At 67.7% G+C, this 22,387-nt stretch overlaps 1 protein-coding gene across 3 annotated transcripts; it reads left to right on the top strand.

The window, feature by feature from the left end:
• The first annotated feature begins 941 nt into the window (after window positions 1–941).
• Window positions 942–19,720, top strand: NCKAP1L (NCK associated protein 1 like). 3 transcript variants are annotated; one of them, XM_077788581.2, is made up of 31 exons: window positions 942–1,127; window positions 1,586–1,696; window positions 2,271–2,363; window positions 2,757–2,813; window positions 3,185–3,327; window positions 4,017–4,107; window positions 4,184–4,321; window positions 5,022–5,070; window positions 5,858–6,011; window positions 6,995–7,051; window positions 7,500–7,596; window positions 8,105–8,214; window positions 9,297–9,429; window positions 9,509–9,590; window positions 9,888–9,946; window positions 10,355–10,500; window positions 10,847–10,979; window positions 11,057–11,176; window positions 11,693–11,832; window positions 12,104–12,235; window positions 12,365–12,583; window positions 13,393–13,523; window positions 13,607–13,704; window positions 14,451–14,538; window positions 14,635–14,717; window positions 15,200–15,280; window positions 15,366–15,459; window positions 15,540–15,656; window positions 17,096–17,205; window positions 17,946–18,035; window positions 18,915–19,720. In XM_077788581.2, exons 1-31 carry the CDS (start codon window positions 1,026–1,028, stop codon window positions 19,032–19,034), a joined length of 3,378 nt encoding a protein of 1,125 aa, XP_077644707.1. In that variant the 5' UTR covers window positions 942–1,025; the 3' UTR covers window positions 19,035–19,720. The 3 variants fall into 3 exon arrangements, with proteins under 3 accessions (XP_077644707.1, XP_085418892.1, XP_085418893.1); XM_085562766.1 differs by having other exon boundaries at window positions 946–1,127; window positions 2,274–2,363; XM_085562767.1 differs by lacking the exons at window positions 942–1,127; window positions 1,586–1,696; window positions 2,271–2,363; ... (1 more) ...; window positions 3,185–3,327; window positions 4,017–4,107 and adding an exon at window positions 4,665–4,785 and having other exon boundaries at window positions 4,234–4,321.
• Window positions 19,721–22,387: the final 2,667 nt, after the last annotated feature.

The following is a 22,387-nucleotide window of genomic DNA, read 5'->3' as shown; positions in this document are numbered from 1 at the left end:
CCCCAATTTAGGGCCCAGACCCCAATTTAGGGCCCAGACCCCAATTTAGGGCCCATATCCTAATTTAGGGCCGTGACCCCGGTTTAGGACCATGACCCCAATTTAGCGCCCAGACCCCAATTTAGGGCCATGACCCCGGTTTAGGACCATGACCCCAATTTAGAGCCCAGACCCCAATTTAGGACTCAGACCCCAATTTAGGGCCCAGACCCAATTTAGGGTCCAGACCCCAATTTAGGGCCCAAACCCTAATTTAGGGCTGTGACCCCGGTTTAGGACCCAGACTCCAATTTAGGGTCCAGACCCCAATTTCAGGCCCAGACCCTGGTTTAGTACCCAGACCCCGGTTTAGGACCGTGACCCCAATTTAGGGTCCAGACCCCAATTTCAGGCCCAGACCCTGGTTTAGTACCCAGACCCCGGTTTAGGACCGTGACCCCAATTTAGGGCCCAGACCCCAATTAAGGACCATGACCCCGATTTAGGGCCCGGACCCAATTTAGGGCCCAAACCCTAATTTAGGACCGTGACCCCGGTTTAGGACCATGACCCCAATTTAGGGCCCAGACCGTGGTTTAGGGCCATGACCCTGGTTTAGGACCGTGACCCCAATTTCGGGATTAGACCCCATTTAGTACCCAGACCCCAGTTTAGGACCCAGACCCCAGTTTAGGACCCAGACCCCAATTTAGGGCCCAGACCCCAGTTTAGTACCCAGACCCCAGTTTAGGACCATGACCCCAATTTAGCGCCCAGACCCCAGTTAAGGACCATGACCCCAGTTTAGTACCCAGACCCCAGTTTAGGACCCAGACCCCGGTTTAGGACCCAGGCCCCGGTTTAACTCTGTGCCCCCTTTGGGTCCCCCTGTCCCCGCGGTGTCACGGGGTGCTGGCAGCTCCGTCACGTGGCCCCGGTGGCCCCGGCGCCGCCGGGCCCGGCCCAGGAAGGGGAAGTTGGGGTTTGGGGCCTTTCGGGGACTCTGGGGGTGCCACCGCCCAGTGCCGCCAGCGAGTGCCACCGCCATGTCCCTGCCCTCGGTGTACGGGGACAAACTGGCCGAGAAGCTGACGCTGCTCAACGAGCGGGGCCGGGGGGTCCTGGTGCGGGTCTACAACCTCAAAAAGGTCGGGGGACGCTCCTGGGGGACACCCGGGGGTCCCCAACACCGCCCGGCCCACGGGGAGCAGCCGAGGGCATCGGGGGAGAGAGGGACGGGGGGGTTTGGGGGATTTGGGGAGGGGGCACAGCCCAGGAAGGGTTTTAGGGGAGGTTTAGGGGGGCCCTGATCAGGGAGGGGCTTGGACAGGGGGGGTTTGGGGGGTCCCAGCCTTGAAGGAGAATTTTGGGGGGATCTGAGGAGGGGGAGGGCTCAGTTTTGGGGGGGGGGTTGGGGGTCCCAGCCTTAAGTGGGAATTTGGGGGTCCCAGCCCTGGGAGGTTTGGGGTGGGTGGGGTTTTGGGAAGGGTTTGGAGGGGATCTAAGGTTAGGGGGGGTCTCAGTTTTGGGGTTTTTTTGGGGGTGTCCCAGCCCTCAGAGGGGTTTTCGGGGTCATTTCGAGGGTTCTGATGCGGGGGTCCCCCAGACATTCTCGGACCCCCGTACGCGGCCACCCTTCCTCGGGGACAAGGCCATGGAGGCCTCGGCCAAGTTCATCCAGAAGAAATTCCCGCACCTGGACGTGCGGAGCTGCACCGTGAGCCACTGTCCCTGTGTCCCTGTGTCCCCGTGTCCCCGTGTCCCCATGTCCCCATCTCCCTGCTGTCCCTGTGTCCCTCTGTCCCCGTGTCCCTCTGTCCCCGTGTCCCTCTGTCCCCGGGTCCCCATCTCCCTGCTGTCCCTGTGTCACTCTGTCCCCGTGTCCCCGTGTCCCCGTGTCCCCGTGTCCCTCTGTCCCCATATTCCCGTGTCCCCGTGTCCCCGTGTCCCTCTGTCCCCATATTCCCGTGTCCCCGTGTCCCCGTGTCCCCGTATCCCCGTGTCCCCTTCTCCCTGCTGTCCCCATGTCCCCATGTCCCCATGTCTCTGTGTCCCTGTGTCCCTCTGTCCCCGTGTCCCCATCTCCCTGCTGTCCCCGTGTCCCCACTGTCCCCACCCCTGTGTCCCCACCCCCTGTGGGGATGTGCCACCCTACTCTGGGTGTCCCCATTGTCACCTCACCCTGGGTGTCCCCTCCTCGCACCCCTCCCCACTGTCCCCGGTGCCACCCTCTGTCCCCAGTGCCACCCCGCTGTCCTCTGGTGCCACCCCGCTGTCCCGTGTCCCCGCAGCAGCAGCTGGGCCCGGTGCACAGGGACAGAGGGGACATCGTGCGCGTGCTGGCACCGTTCTACCAAACCTTCCTGGACGTGCTGGAGTTCCGGGTGACCGCGACGGGACACCGGGAAACGGGGGGGACACCGGGGGGACACCGGGACACGGGGGGACACCGGGACACCGGGGGGACACCAGGACACGGGGGGACACCGGGACACCGGGGGGACACCGGGACACGGGGGGGACATAGGGGACAGGGGAACAAGGGGGACACCGGGGGGACATTGGGACACAGGGGGGACACTGGGGACAACGGGACACCGGGACACGGGGGGGACAGGGGGACAGGGGGACAGGGGACATAGAGGACACAGTGAACACAGGGGACACAGGGGACATGGGGGACACAGGGGACAGGCAGGGTCCCTCAGAGCCAGTGACACGGTGTGACATGGTGTGACACGGTGTGACACGGCGGTGACACGCGGCGCTGTCCCCAGGACCACGTGTACGAGCTGCTCAACACCATCGACGCCAGCCAGTGCTTCTTTGACATCGTGAGTGCCACCCCCTGTCCCCACGTCCCCTCTGTCCCCGTGTCCCCTCTGTCCCCTCTGTCCCCTCTGTCCCTGTGTCCCCTCTGTCCCCTCTGTCCCCGCTGTCCCCGCTGTCCCCTCTGTCCCCTCTGTCCCCGCTGTCCCCGCTGTCCCCTCTGTCCCCACTGTCCCCACTGTCCCCACTGTCCCCTCTGTCCCCACTGTCCCCACTGTCCCCACTGTCCCCTCTGTCCCCACTGTCCCCTCTGTCCCCTCTGTCCCCACTGTCCCCACTGTCCCCTCTGTCCACACTGTCCCCACTGTCCCCTCTGTCCCCTCTGTCCCCGCTGTCCCCGCTGTCCCCGCGGCCTCACGCTGTCCCCTCCCGCCAGCACATCAACCACGAGCTCACCAAGGCCTACCTGGACCTGGTTGTCACCTACGTGTCCCTGGTGCTGCTGCTGGCCCGCGCCGAGGAGCGGCGGCTGCTGCTGGGGCTCTACCACTGCGCGCACGAGATGAGCCACGGCGCCAGGTGCCACGCTGTGCCCACTGTGCCCGGTGTCCCCGGTGTCCCCGGTGTCCCCCGGTGTCCCCTGGTGTCCCCAGGGCGGTCCCTAGTGTGTCCCCAACACCACAACTGGCCCTGGGGCTGTCACCAGTGCCAGGGCTGTCCCCAGCGTGTCCCCAGTGCCAGGGCTGTCCCCAGTGTGTCCCCAGTGTGTCCTCAGTGCCAGGGTTGGCCCCAGCATGTCCCCAGTGCCAGTGTGGCCCCAGCGTGTCCCCAGTGCCGGGGTTGGCCCCAGCGTGTCCCCAGTGCCAGCGCTGTCCCCAGCGTGTCCCCAGCATGTCCCCAGCGTGTCCCCAGTGCCAGGGCTGGCCCCAGTGTGTCCCCAGCGTGTCCCCAGTGCCAGGGCTGGCCCCAGTGTGTCCCCAGTGTGTCCTCAGTGCCAGGGTCGGCCCCAGTGTGTCCCCAGTGCCAGTGTGGCCCCAGCGTGTCCCCAGCGTGTCCCCAGTGCCAGGGTCGGCCCCAGCGTGTCCCCAGTGCCAGGGCTGTCCCCAGCATGTCCCCAGCGTGTCCCCCAGTGCCAGGGCTGTCCCCAGCATGTCCCCAGCGTGTCCCCAGCGTGTCCCCCAGTGCCAGGGTCGGCCCCAGCGTGTCCCCAGCGTGTCCCCAGCGTGTCCCCAGCATGTCCCCGCCGTGTCCCCGCCGTGTCCCCGCAGCGAGCCCGGCTTCGCCCGCCTGGCGCAGATGGTGCTGGAGTACGAGCAGCCCCTGAAGAAGCTGCCCGAGGAGTTCGGGCCCCACACCAAGGTGGGTCGGGGGTCCCGCTGGGCGGCGGGGCCAGCGCGGCGGCCGGGCCGGTGTCCCCAGCGCTGGCTGTCCCCAGGCCGTGAGCAGCGCGCTGCTGTCCCTGCGGGCCCCGTTCGCGCGGCGCTGCCGGGACGCGGAGCTGTGGCGGCAGGAGCAGCTGCTGAGCCTGCTAGGACCCACGGGTGACCTGCTGAGCCCGGCCACGAGTGACAGCGTGAGTGACACGGGGATGGGGACATGGGGACAGGGACATGGGGACATGGGGACAGGGCTGGGACCCACGGGGGACAGGCTGAGCCTGGCCACAAGTGACAGTGTGAGTGATACGGGGACATGGGGACATGGGGACAGGGACATGGGGACATGGGGACAGGGCTGGGACCCACGGGTGACCTGCTGAGCCCGGCCACGAGTGACAGTGTGAGTGACACGGGGACGGGGACATGGAGACAGGGACATGGGGACATGGGGACAGGGCTGGGACCCACGGGGGACAGGCTGAGCCTGGCCACGAGTGACAGCGTGAGTGACACGGGGACATGGGGACATGGGGACAGGGCTGGGACCTGCTGGGGACACGCTGAGCCTGGCCACGAGTGACAGCATGAGTGACACGGGGACATGGGGACAGGGCTGGGACCCGCTGGGGACAGGCTGAGCCCGGCCACGAGTGACAGCGTGAGTGACACGGGGACGGGGACACAGGGACAGGGCTGGGACCCACGGGAGACAGGCTGAGCCCGGCCACGAGTGACACTGTGAGTGACACGGGGACGGGGACACGGGGACAGGGACATGGGGACATGGGGACACATGCCACGGGCACCGGGGTGTGCCAGCAGCCTGGGGATGGTGACACGGGGACACAGGGATGGGGACATGGGACAGTGGTGTGGTGGCACTGCTGTCCCCAGATGGCCTGTGAGTACCTGTCCCTGGAGGTGATGGAGCGCTGGATCATCTGTGAGTGCTGCCACCGCCCGGGTGTCCCCAAACCCTGGGCAGGGTCCCCAAACCCCCTGGGCAATGTCCCCAATCCCAGGCAGTGTCCCCAAACCCGTTGAGCAGTGTCCCCACACCCTGGGCAATGTCCCCAAACCCCCCGAGCAGTGTCCCCAAACCCCCTGGGCAATGTCCCCAATCCCAGGCAGTGTCCCCAAACCCGTTGAGCAGTGTCCCCACACCCTGGGCAATGTCCCCAAACCCCCTGAGCAATGTCCCCAAACCCCCTGGGCAGTGTCCCCACACCCTGGGCACTGTCCCAAACCCATGGTGCCCGTTTTGGGGTCCTTGGGTGTCCACTTTGGGGTCCCCGATGGGTGGGTGCACGTTCTGGGGTTCCTGGTGCCCTTTTGGGGTCCCTGAGGGTGGGTGCCCGTTTGGGGTCCCTGTGCCCGTTCCGGGTCCCCGTGCCCATTTTGGATCCCCGTGCCCATTTGGGGTCCCCGTGCCCATTCCGGGTCCCTGAGGGGTGGATGCCCGTTTTGGGGTCCCCGTGCCCGTTCCGGGTCCCTGAGGGTGGGTGCCCATTCCGGGTCCCCGTGCCCATTCCGGGTCCCCGTGCCCATTCCGGGTCCCCGTGCCCATTCCGGGTCCCCGTGCCCGTTCCGGGTCCCCGTGCCCATTCCGGGTCCCCGTGCCCGGTCCGGGTCCCCGTGCCCATTCCGGGTCCCCGTGCCTATTTGGGGTCCCCGTGCCCGTTCCGGGTCCCCGTGCCCGTTTGGGGTCCCTGAGGGGTGCGTGCCCCCAGTGGGGTTCCTGGTGTGCCCGGGGGCGCTGGCCGCCCCCCCGTGCCAGGAGCTGTGGCGCCAGGCGCTGCGCGGGTCCCTCGTGGTCACCCTGCTGCGCGACGAGGCCATCGCCGTGCACAAGGTCACCGAGGAGCTGCTGGGGGGGCTCAGGGGGTGAGCGGGGCACGGGGACACGGGGGACACGGGGGACACGGGGACACGGGGGGACACGGGGGACAGCGGGGACACGGGGGACACGGGGGACACGGGGGACACGGGGGAACACGGGGGGACACAGGGACACGGGGGACACGGGGGGACACGGGGGGACACGGGGGGACACGGGGGACACGGGGGACACGGGGGACAGCGGGGACACGGGGGACACGGGGGGACACGGGGACACGGGGGGACACGGGGGGACACGGGAACACGGGGACACGGGGGGACACGGGGGACACGGGGGGACAGCGGGGACACGGGGGGACACGGGGGGACACGGGGGGACATAGGGGACACGGGGGGACACGGGGACACGGGGGGACACGGGGGACACCGGGGGGACAGTGGGGGTGGCACTGCCCGGGGGGACACGGGGGGATAGTGGGGGCACGGGGGGGACAATGGGGGAATGGGGGTGGCACTGCCAGGGGGACAGTGGGGACACCGGGGGAGACAGTGCCAGGGTGGGGCTGGGGGTGTTCGGGGCACTTTGGGGGTGCCCGGGGGTCTCGGGGGTCTCGGGGTGCCCGGGGGGCTCGGGGGTCTCGGAGGTCTCGGGGGCCCCGGGGGTCTCGGGGGTCTCGGGGGTCTCGGGGTGCCCGGGGGTCTCGGGGTGCCCGGGGGGCTCGGGGGTCTCGGGGGTCTCGGGGTGCCCGGGGGTCTCGGGGGTCTCGGGGGTCTCGGGGGCCCCGGGGGTCTCGGGGGTCTCGGGGGGCCCGGGGGTCTCGGGGGTCTCGGGGGTCTCGGGGGGCCCGGGGGTCTCGGGGGTCTCGGGGTGCCCAGGGGTCTCGGGGGTCTCGGGGGGTCTCGGGGGCCCCGGGGGTCTCGGGGGTCTCGGGGGGCCCGGGGGTCTCGGGGGTCTCGGGGGTCTCGGGGGTCTCGGGGGGCCCGGGGGTCCCCCAGGGCCGTGCCAGGTGCCCGGTGCCCCTCGCCAGGTTCGGGAAACGCGTGGCCGACGTCAAGGAGTGCCGGGAGCACGCGGCGGCTCACAGGTCTGCAGGGGATTTTGGGGGTCCCGGGGGTTCGGGGGATCCCGGGGGTTTGGGGGAGCTGCGAGGTCCCAGAGCTCCCCAAAACCGGGGGGGGGGTCTCTGCCTCAGTTTCTCCCTCACCGCCCCCTTTGCCACACTCGCTGTCCCCTGGGGATGCCCGGGGGTTCGCGCGGGTTCTGGGGTGCCCGGGGGGGTCCCCGGGGTGACCCTGGCTGTGACCCCCCCCCTTATCCCCCCCTGCCCCCATCCTGAGCCCCCCAAATCCCCTCAACCCTCCCCCATCCCCATGGGGCCACCCCGGGGTCCTGCGGGGGGTTCTGCCCCCTCCCCCTGTCCCCCTCGGCTCCCCCCGAGACCCCGCGACCCCCGAGACCCTCAGGGACCCCCGGGGACCCCCCGAGACCCTCAGGGACCCCAAGGGTCCCCCCAAACCCGCCGTGCCCCCCAGCCCGGCGCTGCACCGGGGCCAGCGCTCGTTCCTGCGCGGGGCCGTGCGGGAGCTCGCGGCGCTGCTGGAGGATCAGCCCGGGCTGCTGGGACCCAAGGTGGGCTCCGGGGGGATTTGGGGGAGTTTGGGGGGGATTTGGGAAATTTTGAGGGGGTTTGAGGAGATTTGGGGGGGATTTTGAGGGGCATTTGAGAGATTCGGGGGGGGATTTGGGGAGATTTTGGAGAGATTTGGGGAGATTTTGGAGAGATTTTGGAGAGATTTTGGAGAGATTTTGGAGAGGTTTGGGGAGATTTTGGGGGGATTTTGGAATATTGCGGGGAGTTTAGAGGGAATTTTGGGGGATTTGGGGAGATTTTGGGAGGGCTTTGGGAGATTTGGAGATTTCGGGGAGTTTGGAGGGGATTCGAGAGATTTTGTGGGGTTTTTGGGAGATTTTGGGGGATTTTTAGGGGAATTTGAGAGATCTTGGGGAGATTTTGGAGATTTTGGCGGTTTTGGGGGGGGGGTTGAGAGATCTGGGGGGAATTTGAGAGATTTGGGGGATTTTGGAGGGGAATTTGGGGCGATGTGGGCGGTCCCGACCCCCTGTCCGTCCCCCCCAGGCCCTGCTGGTGTTCGTGGCGCTGTCGCTGTGTCGCGATGAGCTGAGCTGGCTGTCGCGACATGCCGAGCATGTGACCAAGAGCAAGAGCCCCGAGGACTTCAGCGACAGGTGGGGACAGAGGGGACAGAGGGGACACTGGGGACACTGGGGACATTGGGGGACAATGGGGACAGTGGGGATATTGGGGACACTGGGGAACATTGGGGACACTGGGGACAGGGGGGACATTGGGGACAGGGGGGACATTGGGGACAGGGGGGATATTGGGGACACTGGGGACATTGGGGACATTGGGGACAGGGGGGACATTGGGGACATTGGGGACAGGGGGGACATTGGGGGGACACTGGGGACAGGGGGGACAGGGGGGACAGGGGGGACATTGGGGACATTGGGGACACTGGCGACATTGGGGACATTGGGGGGTTGGAGACATTGGGGACATTGGGGACAGGGGAGACATTGGGGACATTGAGGACACTGGGGACATTGGGGACATTGGGGGGTTGGAGACATTGGGGACATTGGGGACAGGGGGGACATTGGGGACATTGGGGACACTGGGGAACATTGGGGACATTGGGGACATTGAGGACACTGGCGACATTGGGGACATTGGGGGGTTGGAGACATTGGGGACATTGGGGACAGGGGGGACATTGGGGACACTGGGGAACAATGGGGACATTGGGGACATTGAGGACACTGGGGACAGGGGGGACAGGGGGGACAGGGGGGACAGAGGGGACGGGGGGACACAGAGGACAGGAGGGGACAGAGGGGACATTGGGGACAGAGGGGACGGGAGGGACAGAGGGGACAGAGGGGACGGGAGGGACAGAGGAGACGGGGGGGACAGGAGTGGGGACCCCTCGAGTTTGGGGGGGTTTGGTGGTTTTTTGGGGGTGCCCCGGGAGTCCCTGGAATGGGCTCAGCAGTTTGGGGGTGCCCGGGGGACCCCTAGATGCGCTCAGCAGTTTGGGGGTGCCCGGGGGGAGCCCTAGATGCGCTCAGCAGTTTGGGGGTGCCCGGGGGGACCCCTAGATGCTCTCAGCAGTTTGGGGGTGCCCGGGAGGAGCCCTAGATGCGCTCAGCAGTTTGGGGGTGCCCGGGGGGAGCCCTAGATGCGCTCGGCAGTTTGGGGGTGCCGGGGGTCCCTGCCGGCCCGGGGGTCTGACCGCCCCGCTCAGCCGCATCGCGGAGCTGCTGTTCCTGCTGGAGCGGCTGCGGGCGCTGCTGCGGCGGCACCGGCGGCTCCTGCGCCGCTACCACCGGCACTTCCTGGCCCGCTTCGACGCCCTGGTGCTCAGCGACGTCGTGCAGGTACGGCACCGGGGCTGGCCCCGTCCCCCGAGCCCCCTCCGGGCCGGCGCCGTGCCCTGAGGCCGCCGTGTCCCCGCAGAACCTCCCGGTGTGTCCCGAGGAGGAGTCCGTGATCCTCTCGTCCTTCGTCAGCTCCCTCTCGGCGCTCTCGGCCAAGGAAGGTGCGGGGCTGTCCCCTCCCAGCTCGGGCTGTCACCTCCCGGCTGGAATTGTCCCCTCCCGGCCCGGGTTGTCACCTCCCAACTTGAATTGTCCCCCCTCAGCTCGAATTGTCACCTCCCAGATGGGATTATCCCCTCCCTGCCCGCATTGTCCCCTCCCAGCCCGAATGTCCCCTCACCGTGCCCCGCTGTCCCGGGAGCTCTGGGACAATCCCGGGCACCCCCAAGGGTGGTGGCTCCAGGGGGGTCCCCTGCGGTGGCACTGCCACCCCCAGCGCTGTCCCCGTGTCCCCACAGTCGATGACCAGGAGCAGTTTGACTTCACCGCGCTGCGCCTGGACTGGCTCCGGCTCCAGGTGGTGGCACTGTCCCTGTCCCTGTCCCTGTCCCTGTCCCTGTCCCCATCCCTGTCCCATCCCTGTCCCTGTGCCCATGTCCCCGTGTCCCTGTCCCTGTCCCATGTCCCTGTCCCTGTCCCATCCCTGTCCCTGTGCCCATGTCCCCGTGTCCCTGTCCCTGTCCCATGTCCCTGTCCCTGTCCCATCCCTGTCCCTGTGCCCATGTCCCCGTATCCCTGTCCCTGTCCCTGTTCCCATGTCCCCATCCCTGTCCCCATCCCTGTCCCATCCCTGTCCCTGTGCCCATGTCCCCGTGTCCCCATCCCCGTCCCTGTCCCTGTGTCCCCATCCCTGTCCCCGTGTCCCTGTCCCCATGTCCCCATCCCTGTCCCCCTGTCCCCATGTCCCCCTGTCCCCCTGTCCCAGGCCTACACCAGCGTGGCCAAGGCGCCGCTGCCGCTGGTGTCTCACGGGGACGTGGCGCGGGCCATGGGCCTGGTGGTGTTCCACACGCGCCTGCTGGACCAGCCCGAGGAGCTGCTGGAGGAGACCTCGGACCTGTCCCAGCTCTGGTGAGCCCGGCCGGGCCTGCTCCTTCCACCCCAGATCCCATATTCCCACCTTTTCCCACCCCAGATCCCATTTCTGCCCCTTCCACCCCAGATCCCATATTCCCACCTTTTCCCACCCCAGATCCCATTTTCTGCCCCTTCCACCCCAGATCCCATATTCCCACCTTTTCCCACCCCAGATCCCATTTTCTGCCCCTTCCACCCCAGATCCCATTTCCCCACCCTTTTCCACCCCAGATCCCATTTTGCTGCCCTTTTCCCATCCCAGATCCCATTTCCCCACCCCATAGCCCATTCCCACCCCGTATCCCATTTTTAACCCCTTTCCCACCCCGGCCCGGCGCAGTTTCCACGCGCGCTCCCTGGAGCGGATGTTCTCGGCGGCGCTGGACGAGCCGTCCATGCTGCGCTTCGCCATCGCCTTCCCGCTGCTCTGCGCCCACTTCTCGCGCTGCCCACACCCCATGTGCCCCGAGGAGGTGGGTGATGCCCGGGGGGGTCCGGGGGGTCCCCCGGCCCCGTCCCGGCTCTGAGGGGTCCCGGTGTCCCCCCCCAGTACCCCCAGCTGGAGGCGGCGGCGCTGGGGCTCTGCCACAAGTTCCTGGAGGAGCTGGCACGGGTGGGCAGCGCCTGTGTCCTGGACGCCTGCGCCGAGCAGCACAACCTGAGCCAGCAGGTCTGGGGGCCTCGGGGTCTGGAGGGTCTGGGGGGTCTGGGACCTTTGGGGGGCTTGGGAGAGTCGGGAGGATCTGGGACTTTTGGAGGGATTGGTGATCCCTGGGGCCTTCAGGACCTTTGGGGTCTTGGTGGCCTTTGGGGTCTCCAGGATCTTTGGGGTCTTGGTGAACTTTGGGGGTTTCAGGACCTTTGGGGGTTTCAGGATCTTTGGGGTCTTGGTGGCCTCTGGGGTCTCCAGGACCTCTGGGGTCTCTGTGGCCACTGGGGTCTCCGTGGCCTTTCTGTCCCCTCGTCCTCCTGTCCCCACCAAACCCTCGGGATGGGGAAGTTCCTCCATGGGGGCCAAACCTGCTGGGGCATCCCTTGTCCCAGCCTTGGGGACGGTGGCCTGTGGTCATGGTGGCCCCATTTGGGGTGTCCCCATGTCCCCATGTCCCCATGTCCCCATGTCCCCACGGCCCTGTCCCCATGTCCCCATGCCCCATGTCCCCATGGCCCTGTCCCCACCCCGCAGCTCCTGCCCAAGCACTGCGCGGCCACCATCAGCAGAGCCCGCGTCAAGAAAACCCCGAAGCAGCCGCCCCGCAAGGGGGACCCCCAAAGGGACAAGCCGGGCACAGAGAGCCAGCGGCGGGACCGGACCCTGACCACCAAGTGAGCGTCACCCAGGGCAGGGATTGTCCCCAGGGTCACGGGTCTGGGGACTTTGGTGGTCTGCAGAGCCTCTGGGGGCTTGGTGGCCTTTGGGGGCTTTGGGACCTTTTTGGGCTTGGTGGCTTTTGGTGGCTTCAGGAGCTCACCTGGAGCTACCAGAGCTTGGGTGTGGAGTGGAGACATGGTGTGATTGTCCCCATGGGACACAGATTGTCCCCCCGGGGTCACACTATGATTGTCCCCCTGGGGTCACACCACGATTGTCCCCCAGCATGGACAAGCTGCACCTGACCCTGTCCGAGCTGGCCCTGAGCTTCAACCACGTCCCCAACTTCACCGTGTTTGGGCACACGGTGACACCGGCCGAGTACCTGAGCAGCCACCTGGAGACACGCCTGACCAGGTGGGGACACGCCGGGGACACGCAGAGGACACACGGGGCCGGGGGGAAACACGGGGACCAGGGGACATGTGGGGGACACACGGGACTGAGGGGACAACGCCATGTCCCTCACCCCCTGTGTCCCCGCAGGGCCATTGTGGCCATGGCTGGCTACAGCCAGGCCACGCAGGAGGTGGCCCGGCCCTCGGAGGTGCTGGCCGGGCTGGTGGCCTACATGGGGCAGGTGCAGCGGCTGGGCCAGCTGGTGGCCCTGGACACGGGGCGGCTGCTGCGCGCCGTGCTGCTGCAGCAGAGCCAGCCCCGCGACGCCGGCGGGCAGCCCACGCTGGCTGCCATCTACACCGACTGGTCAGTGCCACCACGGGGGGACACGGGGACGGGCGGTGAGGGTCACCCATGGGGGGGACACGGGGACGGGCGGTGAGGGTCACCACGGGGGAGACATGGGGATGGTATGGTCAGTGACACCACGGGGGGACACGGGGACGGGCGGTGAGGGTCACCACGGGGGGACACAGGGACGGGTGGTCAGTGACACCACGGGGGGACACGGGGACGGGCGGTGAGGGTCACCACAGGGGAGACATGGGGATGGTATGGTCAGTGACACCATGGGGGGGACACGGGGACGGGCGGTGAGGGTCACCACGGGGGGACACGGGGACGGGTGGTGAGGGTCACCCATGGGGGGACATGGGGATGGTATGGTCAGTGACACCATGGGGGGGACACGGGGACGGGCGGTGAGGGTCACCATGGGGGGACATGGGGATGGGTGGTCAGTGACACCACTGGGGGTCACGGGGACAGGGTGGTCAGTGTCACCCATAGCTGGGGGACATGGGGACAGGGTGGTCAGTGTCGGGACGGGGTGGTCACGGTCACCCACAGGGAGTGGGGACACAGGGACGGGGTGGTGGCAGCAGGGACACGGGGATGGGGGTGGTGGTGGCAGCAGGGTGACGCTGCTGTGGGGTCATGGTGGCAATGCCGAGGGTGACACTGCCATGGGTGACAGTGCCAGTGCCATAGGTGACACTGCCATGGGTGACAGTGCCATGGGTGGCACTGCCATGGGTAACAGTGCCATGGGTGGCACTGCCATGGGTGGCACTGCCACGGGTGCCATGCCGCGGGTGCCAGTGCCGTGTCCCCAGGTACCTGGAGGCCCTGCTGCGCCAGGCCAGCACCGGCGCCGTGCTGCTGTCCCCAGCCCTGCAGGCCTTCACCACCGTGCCCCGCGAGGAGCAGCCCCCGTTCAGCGCCGCCGAGTTCTCCGACGTCTCAGGTGGGGTTGGGGGGCTCGGGGGGGCTGTCCCCACCTGTCCCCACCCTGTCCCCACCTGTCCCCACCTGTCCCTCCCACGGCAGAGCTGCGGGCGCTGGCCGAGCTGATCGGGCCCTACGGGATGCGGTTCCTGAGCGAGAACCTGATGTGGCACGTGGGGTCCCAGGTCACTGAGCTGAAGGTACCGCGGGGCTGGGACAGGGACGGGGACAGGGACAGGGACAGGGACAGGGACAGGGACAGGGACAGGGACGGGGACAGGGACGGGGATAGGGACGGGGACAGGGACGGGGACAGGGACAGGGACAGGGACAGGGACAGGGACAGGGGAGAGGGGACAGGGACAGGGACAGGGACAGGGACAGGGATGGGGACAGGGACAGAGACAGGGGAGAGGGGACAGGGACAGGGGAGAGGGGACAGGGACAGGGACAGGGACAGGGACAGGGACAGGGACAGGGGAGAGGGGACAGGAACAGAGACAGGACAGGGACAGGGACAGGGATGGGGACAGGGACAGGGACAGGGGAGAGGGGACAGGGACAGGGACAGAGACAGGGGAGAGGGGACAGGAACAGAGACAGGACGGGGACAGGGACAGGGACAGGGATGGGGACAGGGACAGGGACAGGGGAGAGGGGACAGGAACAGAGACAGGACAGGGACAGGGACAGGGACAGGGATGGGGACAGGGACAGGGACAGGGGAGAGGGGACAGGAACAGAGACAGGACAGGGACAGGGACAGGGACAGGGGCTGGGACAGGGGATGGGGCTGCTGGCACCATGACAGGGCAGGCAGGGCCACCCTGGTGCCACCCCAGCCCATCCCTGCACATCCCCTGGGCTCAGTGGGAGGGTTGGAGATGCCAGGTCCAGCTGTGTCCTCCAGTGTCCCCAGTGTCCCCGTGTCCCCGTGTCCCCGCAGAAGCTGGTGGCTGAGAACATGGACACGCTGGTGCAGCTGCGCTGCTGCAGGGCCGAGCAGAGGCCGGCGCTGCTGCCCCGCCTGAGCTGTGAGTGTCACCCAGGGGTGTCACCCAGGGGTGTCACCCACCCCCACTCGGGGGTGTCACACGTGTCACCCCGCTGCCCCTCGCGTGTCCCCGCAGCGGCTGAGAACGTGCTGAAGCGCATGACCATCATCGGGGAGATCCTGAGCTTCCGCGCCATGGCCCAGCAGGGCCTCCGGGAGGTGGGACCCCCGAACGGGGCACCCCCGGACCCTGGCACCCCCGAGACCCCCCAGGACACGCCCGGACCCTGGCACCCCCTGGGACCCCCCCAGGAAACTCCCGGACCTTGGGACCCCCGATCGGGGCACCCCCGGACCCTGGGACCCCCTGAGACCCTCCAGGACCCCCCAGACCCTGGGACCCCAGATCGGGGCACCCCCGGACCCTGGGACCCCTCGAGACCCCCCCAGCACACCCCTGGACCCTGGGTCCCCCCGAGACCCCCCAGGACACCCCCGGACCCTGGGACCCCCTGGGACCCCCCAGGGCACTCTGCACCCGGGACACCCCCAGACCTGGGACCTCCCTGGGACCCTCAATCCCCCCATTTGGGGACACAGGACCCCCCTCATTTGGGGACCCCAGACTCCCGTGACCCCCATTTGGGGGCCCCGGGCCCCATTTGGGGCCCCCGGCCCCCCGTGACCCCCCGGCCCCCCAGGTGTTCTCCCAGCACTGCCCCTTCCTGACGGGCCCCATCGAGTGCCTGGCGGAGCTGGTGACCCCCGACACCGACATCCAGGTGGGGACAGGGACACGGCCGTGGGGGTGGCGCCGCGTGGCACCGCGTGACACCGCATGTCCCCTGTCCCCGCGTGTGTCCCCAGGTCACCCTGAGCATCTTCGAGCTGGCCTCGGCCGCGGGGGTCCCGTGCGAGGTGGACCCGGCGCTGGTGGCCGCCCTGGCCAGCGGCAGGACAGGTGGGGGTGGCTCTGGGGACACGGCGGGGTGGCACTGTCACCCGGGTGGCGCTGTCACTGGCTGTCCCCTGTCCCTGCAGAGGGCTCGTCCCCCGAGGAGGAGTACAAGGTGTCCTGCCTGCTGCTGGTGTTCGTGGCCGTGTCCCTGCCGCTGCTGGCCGCGGACCCCGCGTCGCTCTACAGCCCCGAGCTGGACGGTGAGGGCTGTGTCACCGTCACTGTCACCGTCACTGTCACTGTCACTGTGTCACTGTGTCACTGTGTCCCCTCTAAAGCCCCGAGCTGGACGGTGTGGGCTGTGTCACCATCACTGTCACCGTCACTGTCACTGTCACTGTCACTGTCACTGTCACTGTCACTGTGTCCCCTCTACAGCCCTGAGCTGGACGGTGAGGGCTGTGTCACTGTCACTGTCACCGTCACTGTCACTGTCACTGTGTCACTGTGTCCCCTCTACAGCCCTGAGCTGGACGGTGAGGGCTGTGTCACTGTCACTGTCACCGTCACTGTCACTGTCACTGTGTCACTGTGTCCCTTCTACAGCCCTGAGCTGGACGGTGAGGGCTGTGTCACTGTCACCATCACCGTCACTGTCACTGTCACTGTCACCGTCACTGTCACTGTCACTGTGTCACTGTGTCCCCTCTACAGCCCTGAGCTGGACGGTGAGGGCTGTGTCACCGTCACCGTCACTGTCACTGTCACTGTCACTGTCACTGTCACTGTGTCACTGTGTCCCCTCTACAGCCCTGAGCTGGACGGTGAGGGCTGTGTCACCGTCACCATCACCGTCACTGTCACTGTCACTGTGTCACTGTGTCCCCTCTACAGCCCTGAGCTGGACGGTGAGGGCTGTGTCACCGTCACTGTCACTGTCACTGTCACTGTCACTGTGTCCCCTCTACAGCCTTGAGCTGGACGGTGAGGGCTGTGTCACCGTCACTGTCACCACCACTGTCACCACCACTGTCACTGTCACTGTGTGACTGTGTCCCCTCTACAGCCCTGAGCTGGACGGTGAGGGCTGTGTCACCGTCACTGTCACCGTCACTGTCACTGTCACTGTCACTGTCACTGTCACTGTCACTGTCACTGTCACTGTCACTGTCACTGTGTCCCCTCTACAGCCCTGAGCTGGACGGTGAGGGCTGTGTCACCGTCACTGTCACTGTCACTGTCACTGTCACTGTCACTGTCACTGTGTCACTGTGTCCCCTCTACAGCCCCGAGCTGGACGGTGAGGGCTGTGTCACTGTCACCGTCACTGTCACTGTGACTGTGTCACTGTGTCCCCTCTACAGCCCCGAGCTGGACGGTGAGGGCTGTGTCACTGTCACTGTGTCACTGTGTCATTGTGTTCCCTGTCCCTGTGTCCCTGTGTCACCGTGTCCCCACGTCCCCATGCTGGCCGTTCTCACCGTCCCATTGTCACAGCAGAGGGTTTGGTGGCACATGGGGACACCGGGTCTGTCACCGAGGCAGGTGGCACAGCGGAGACTCTGGGCTGTCCCCAACCCCCTCCTGTGTCCCCAACCCTCCCCTGTGTCCCCGGCCTTCCCGAACCCCCAGTCCCCCCAGTGCCACCTTTACTCACTGCCGTCCCCGCGTGTCCCCGCGTGTCCCCGCGTGTCCCCAGGCCACCAGAACAACGTGCACTGCCTGGCCAAGGCCATCGTGCAGCTCTCGGCCGCGCTCTTCACCGTGCACGGCAAGAACATCGAGACGCACCTGAAGGAGTTCCTGCTGGTGAGCCGGGCTGTCCCTGTCCCCTGTCACCTCCTGTCCCTGTCCCTGTCCCCTCTTGTCCCCTGTCCTGCTGGTGAGCCGGGCTGTCCCTGTCCCCTGTCACCTCCTGTCCCCTGTCCCTGTCCCCTGTCCTGCTGGTGAGCTGGGCTGTCCCTGTCCCCTGTCCCTGTCCCTGTCCCCTCCTGTCCCTGTCCTGCTGGTGAGCCGGGCTGTCCCTGTCCCCTGTCACCTCCTGTCCCTGTCCCCATGTCCCTGTCCCCATATCCCCAATATCCCCATGTCCCCATGTCCCCATGTCCCTGTCCCCTCTGTCACCTCCTGTCCCTGTCCCCATGTCCCTGTCCCCATATCCCCAATATCCCCCTGTCCCCATGTCCCCATGTCCCTGTCCCTGTCCCCTGTCACCTCCTGTCCCTGTCCCTGTCCCCATGTCCCCATGTCCCCATGTCCCACTGTCCCCATGTCCCCATGTCCCCACTGTCCCCATATCCCCAATATCCCCATGTCCCTGTCCCCTCTGTCACCTCCTGTCCCTGTCCCCATGTCCCTGTCCCCATATCCCCAATATCCCCCTGTCCCCATGTCCCCATGTCCCTGTCCCTGTCCCCTGTCACCTCCTGTCCCTGTCCCTGTCCCCATGTCCCCATGTCCCCCTGTCCCCATGTCCCCATGTCCCTGTCCCTGTCCCCTCTGTCACCTCCTGTCCCTGTCCCCATGTCCCCATGTCCCCATGTCCCCAGCTGGCCTCCAGCAGCCTCCTGCAGCTGGCCCAGGAGCCGGACAAGGCGCGGGCACGGAACCAGGACTCGGTCGTGCTGCTGCTGCACCTGGTGGGCACCGGGCACTGGGGGGCACCTGGGGGGCTCTGGGGGGGCATCTGGGACAATTGGGGGACACCTGGAGGACACCTGGGACACCTGGGGGGCTCTGGGGGAGCACCTGGGACAATTGGGGGACACCTGGAGGACACCTGGGACACCTGGGGGGCTCTGGGGGGGCACCTGGGACAATTGGGGGACACCTGGAGGACACCTGGGACACCTGGGGGGCACCTGGGGGACACCTGGAGGACACCTGGGGGGCTCTGGGGGGGCACCTGGGACAATTGGGGGACACCTGGGGGGCACCTGGGACACCTGGAGGACACCTGGGACACCTGGGGGGGCACCTGGGACAATTGGGGGGCACCTGGAGGACACCTGGGACACCTGGGGGGCACCTTGGCACAAGGGGGGCACCTGGGCAGCACCTGGGACACCTCGGGGCATGTGGAGGGACACCTGGGGACACCCGGGGACACCTGGGGGGGCTCTGGGGGCACCTGGAGGGCACCTGGGGGGGCTCTGGGGTGGCCCTGGGCCGTTCCCCATGTCCCCAGGACCATTCCAAATGTCCCCAGGACCATTCCCGATGTCCCCCGGCTGTGTCCCGCTGTCCCCGCGGGTGGGCTCAGGGATGTCCCCGAGCATCCTCCAGACCCCCCCCCCCGGGATTGTCATCCCGGGCCGGGCCGGCTCGGAGCAATTGAAATGCAAATATTTAAATATTTCAAATATTTATTGCAAATATTTCAAATATTTCAACCTGAGCCGGGCCGGGAGAGCCGCGAGGGGTCGGGAGGAGGAAGGGGGGGGGTCGGCAGGAGCGGGGGAGGGGTCGGGGGTCGGAAGGGGGGTGCTGATGGGTGCCCCCCTCCCCCCAAAATAAAGATCGTGGCCGAGTCGTCCTTCCTGACGCTGGACATGCTGGAGAGCTGCTTCCCCTACGTGCTGCTGCGCAACGCCTTCCGCCAGCTCTGCCGGGAGCCCCGGCCGGGACCCCCGCGCTGAGCGGGACCCCCGAGCCCCGGCCGGGACCCCCGAACCCCCCGATCCACACCGGGACCCCCCCGCACCGAGCGGGACCCCTGAGCTCCGGCCGGGACCCCCGAACCCCCCGATCCGCACCGGGACCCCCCCGCACCGAGCGGGACCCCCGGAGCCCCGGCCGGGACCCCCCCGCACCGAGCGGGACCCCCGAGCCCCGGCCGGGACCCCCGAACCCCCCGAGCCGCACCGGGACCCCCCCGCACCGAGCGGGACCCCCGAACCCCCCGATCCACACCGGGACCCCCCCGCACTGAGCGGGACCCCCGAGCCCCGGCCAGGACCCCCGAACCCCCCGATCCACACCGGGACCCCCCCGCACAGACCGCAGCCCTCAGACCCCCCCGATCCGCACCGGGACCCCCGTGTTCCACCCCGAGACCCCCGCGGGACCCCCGTGTCCCACCCCAAACTCCTTAACCCATCCCCCCCCCCGGAACCCCAAATCCCCTCCCCAAATCCCCCAACCCGACCCCCTCAGGACCCCCGACCCCAAATCCCCACCCCTGTCCTCCCCAGGACCCCCAAATCCCAAACCTGGCCCCCCAGGACCCCCGTGTCCCTCCCCAAATGTCCCCAAATGTCCCCAAATGTCCCCAGCTGTCCCCCCGCTGTCGCCGCTGCCACTAAAATCCTCTTTTCACCCCAAATTCACCTCTCGGGAATTTTTGGAGTCCGCAGGCGCCGCCCACCCCGGGACCACCCCGGGACCACCCCGGGATCACCCCGGGACCACCCCGGGACGTCCCGGGGGCTCTGGGGAGGGGGTCCGGGGTGTCTGGGGGTGTCCGGAGTGTCCGGGGGTGTCCGGTGATGTCCGGTGATATCCAGTGATGTCCGGGGGTGTCCGGGGGTGTCCGGGGGTGTCCGGGGATATTCAGAGTGTCCGGTCATGTCCGAGGCTGTCCGGGGGTGTCCGGAGTGTCCGGAGTGTGCCTCAGTTTCCCTCCTCCGTCTCAGCGCCGGGGCCGTTTCCAGGCACATCCTGAGCCCCCCCACGCCCCGCCGGGGTTTTTAATTTTATTTTTAATTTTCCCCCATCTCCTCGCGGTTTCATTTCCCTCCCGTGCGGCGTTTTTGGGGGATCCGCCCGGGGCGGCGGCGGCCGCGGCCGTTTCCATTCCGTGCACGGCGGCGGCTCCGGGCTGAGTCACCGGCACCGGCACCGGCACCGGCACCGGCACCGGCACCGGCACCGGCACCGGCACCGGCAGCGCCCCGGGACCCCCCCGCGACCCCGACCCCCCCCAAAACCCGGCCTTGGGGGGCGCCCAGAACGCGTCCTCCAAAAATCGCGATAAACGCAAAAAAACCCCAAAAAAAACCCCTAAAACAAAGCAAAGCGACCAAAAAAAACCCCAAAAATGACAATCAACCCTCCCCCCCCAGGCGGGGGAGGGGCGGAGCGGCCCCCCCGCCCCCGGCCGCGCTCCCGGGGGGCTCGGCCGCCCCCTCCCCGCTCCCGGCCCGGGTTTATTTCGGTCCCGTCGATCACGAGCCCGAATCGTTCCCAGCGAGCGCCCCCGACCCTCCCGAGCCCCCCGAATTCCCCAGAACCCCCCCAAATCCCCCCAACACCCCCCGAGCCCCCCCGAAACCCCCCGACCCCCCCCGAGCCCCCCCCAAACCCCCCCAACCCCCCCCAACCCCCCAACCCCCCCTCTCCTCCCGCTTTTGTCTCGCGCGCGCCCACGGACCCCCCCGGGACCACCCCCACCCCAAAACCCCGCCCCCCCCCCCCCCGCAACCCAAAGTTTCGGCAGAGAAAAGAGAAGATTTGGGGGAGAAAAGAGAAGATTTGGGGTTTTTTTTAATTTTTTGGGGGTTTTTTTTTTGGGTTTTTTTGAACCCCAAATTCGACTCGAGGAGCCCGAAACGAGCGGTTCGGGCACCCCGAAAGTGATTTTAGGGGCCCTAAAATTGGTTTGAGCAGCCCCAAAATGAGTTTGAGAGCGCCAAAATCAATTCGAGGACCCCCAAAATCACTTCGAGCACCCCCGAGTTTATTTGAAGACTCCCAAAATTAGTTTGAGCACCCCCAAAATGAGTTTGAGAGCCCTAAAATCAGGTCGAGGATCCCCAAATCGGTTTGAGAACCCCCAAAATGCGTTTGAGACCCCCAAAATCTGTCCAAGGAACCCAAAATCACTTTGAGGACCCCCGAGTTTCTTTGAAACCCCCCCCAAAAATGAGGGGGGGACCCCCCACGAGGGGCTGGAGGAGCCCAAATTTGGGCTTGGAGACCCTCAAGGTGTCCCCGGTGGTGCCCGGGGGGGGGTCTCGGCCCGGGGGGGGGCCCAAGGGTCCAAATCCGGGGGGGAGGGACCCCCAAACACATTTTGGGGGTTAAACAGAGGGACCCCCCCCGAATCAGCGGCTGCAGGGCCTGGGGGGGCTCTGGGGGCTCGGGGGGGCTCTGGGGGCTCGGGGGGGGCTCGGGGGGCTCGGGGGGCTCGGGGGGGCTCGGGGGGGCCCTGGGGGTGTCGGGGGGGCCCTGGGGGTGTCGGGGGGGCTCTGGAGGTGTCGGGGGGCTCAGGGGTTTCTGGGGGGGCTCGGGGGGCTCTGGGGATATCGGGGGGGCTCGGGGGGCTCTGGGGGTGTCGGGGGGCTCTGGGGGGGCTCGGGGGTTGTCGGGGGGGCTCGGGGGGGCTCTGGGGGTGTCGGGGGGGCTCGGGGGGTGTCGGGGGGCTCGGGGGGCTCGGGGGGCTCTGGGGATGTCGGGGGGGCTCGGGGGGCTCTGGGGGGGCTCGCGGGGGCTCGGGGGGCTCTGGGGGGGCTCGGGGGGGCTCCCCAGGGTGGGGCGGGGCCGCGGTGGGCGCTGCTCCCACCCACGCCGTTACATAAAGGCTGATGAATATTCCCGGGGGCGCGTGCCGGGGAGCCCGCGGGGGGGGTCCCGCACCCCAAAACCCCCCGGGACGGCCCGAGACCCCCCCCGGGCCCGCCATGGGGTCCCCGCACCCCAAAACCCCCCGGGACGGCCCGAGACCCCCCCCGGGTCCGCCATGGGGTCCCCGCACCCCAAAACCCCCCGGGGCAACCCGAGACCTCCCTGGGCCAACTCTGGGACCCCCCCCACGTTATCTCTGAGGTCCCCCCGCCCCAAAACCCCCGGCCCAGCTTGAGACCCCCCCCCGGGTCAGTCCTGAGACCCCCCCGGGCAAACCCTGAGGTCCCCGCGCCCCAAAACCGCCCCCCCGGGCCACCCCTGGGACCCCCCGGGCCATCTCTGGGACCCCCCGGACCACCCCTGGGACCCCCTGGGACATCTCTGGGACCCCCCGGGCCACCCCTGGGACCCCCCGGGCCACCCCTGG

The sequence above is a fragment of the Lonchura striata genome, chromosome 29 (genome assembly GCF_050655825.1).
Source record: "Lonchura striata isolate lonStrDom1 chromosome 29, ASM5065582v1, whole genome shotgun sequence".
Taxonomy (NCBI): domain Eukaryota; kingdom Metazoa; phylum Chordata; class Aves; order Passeriformes; family Estrildidae; genus Lonchura; species Lonchura striata.
Note: the sequence above shows the minus strand (reverse complement) of the source record. Positions and strands in the feature narration are given on the sequence as shown.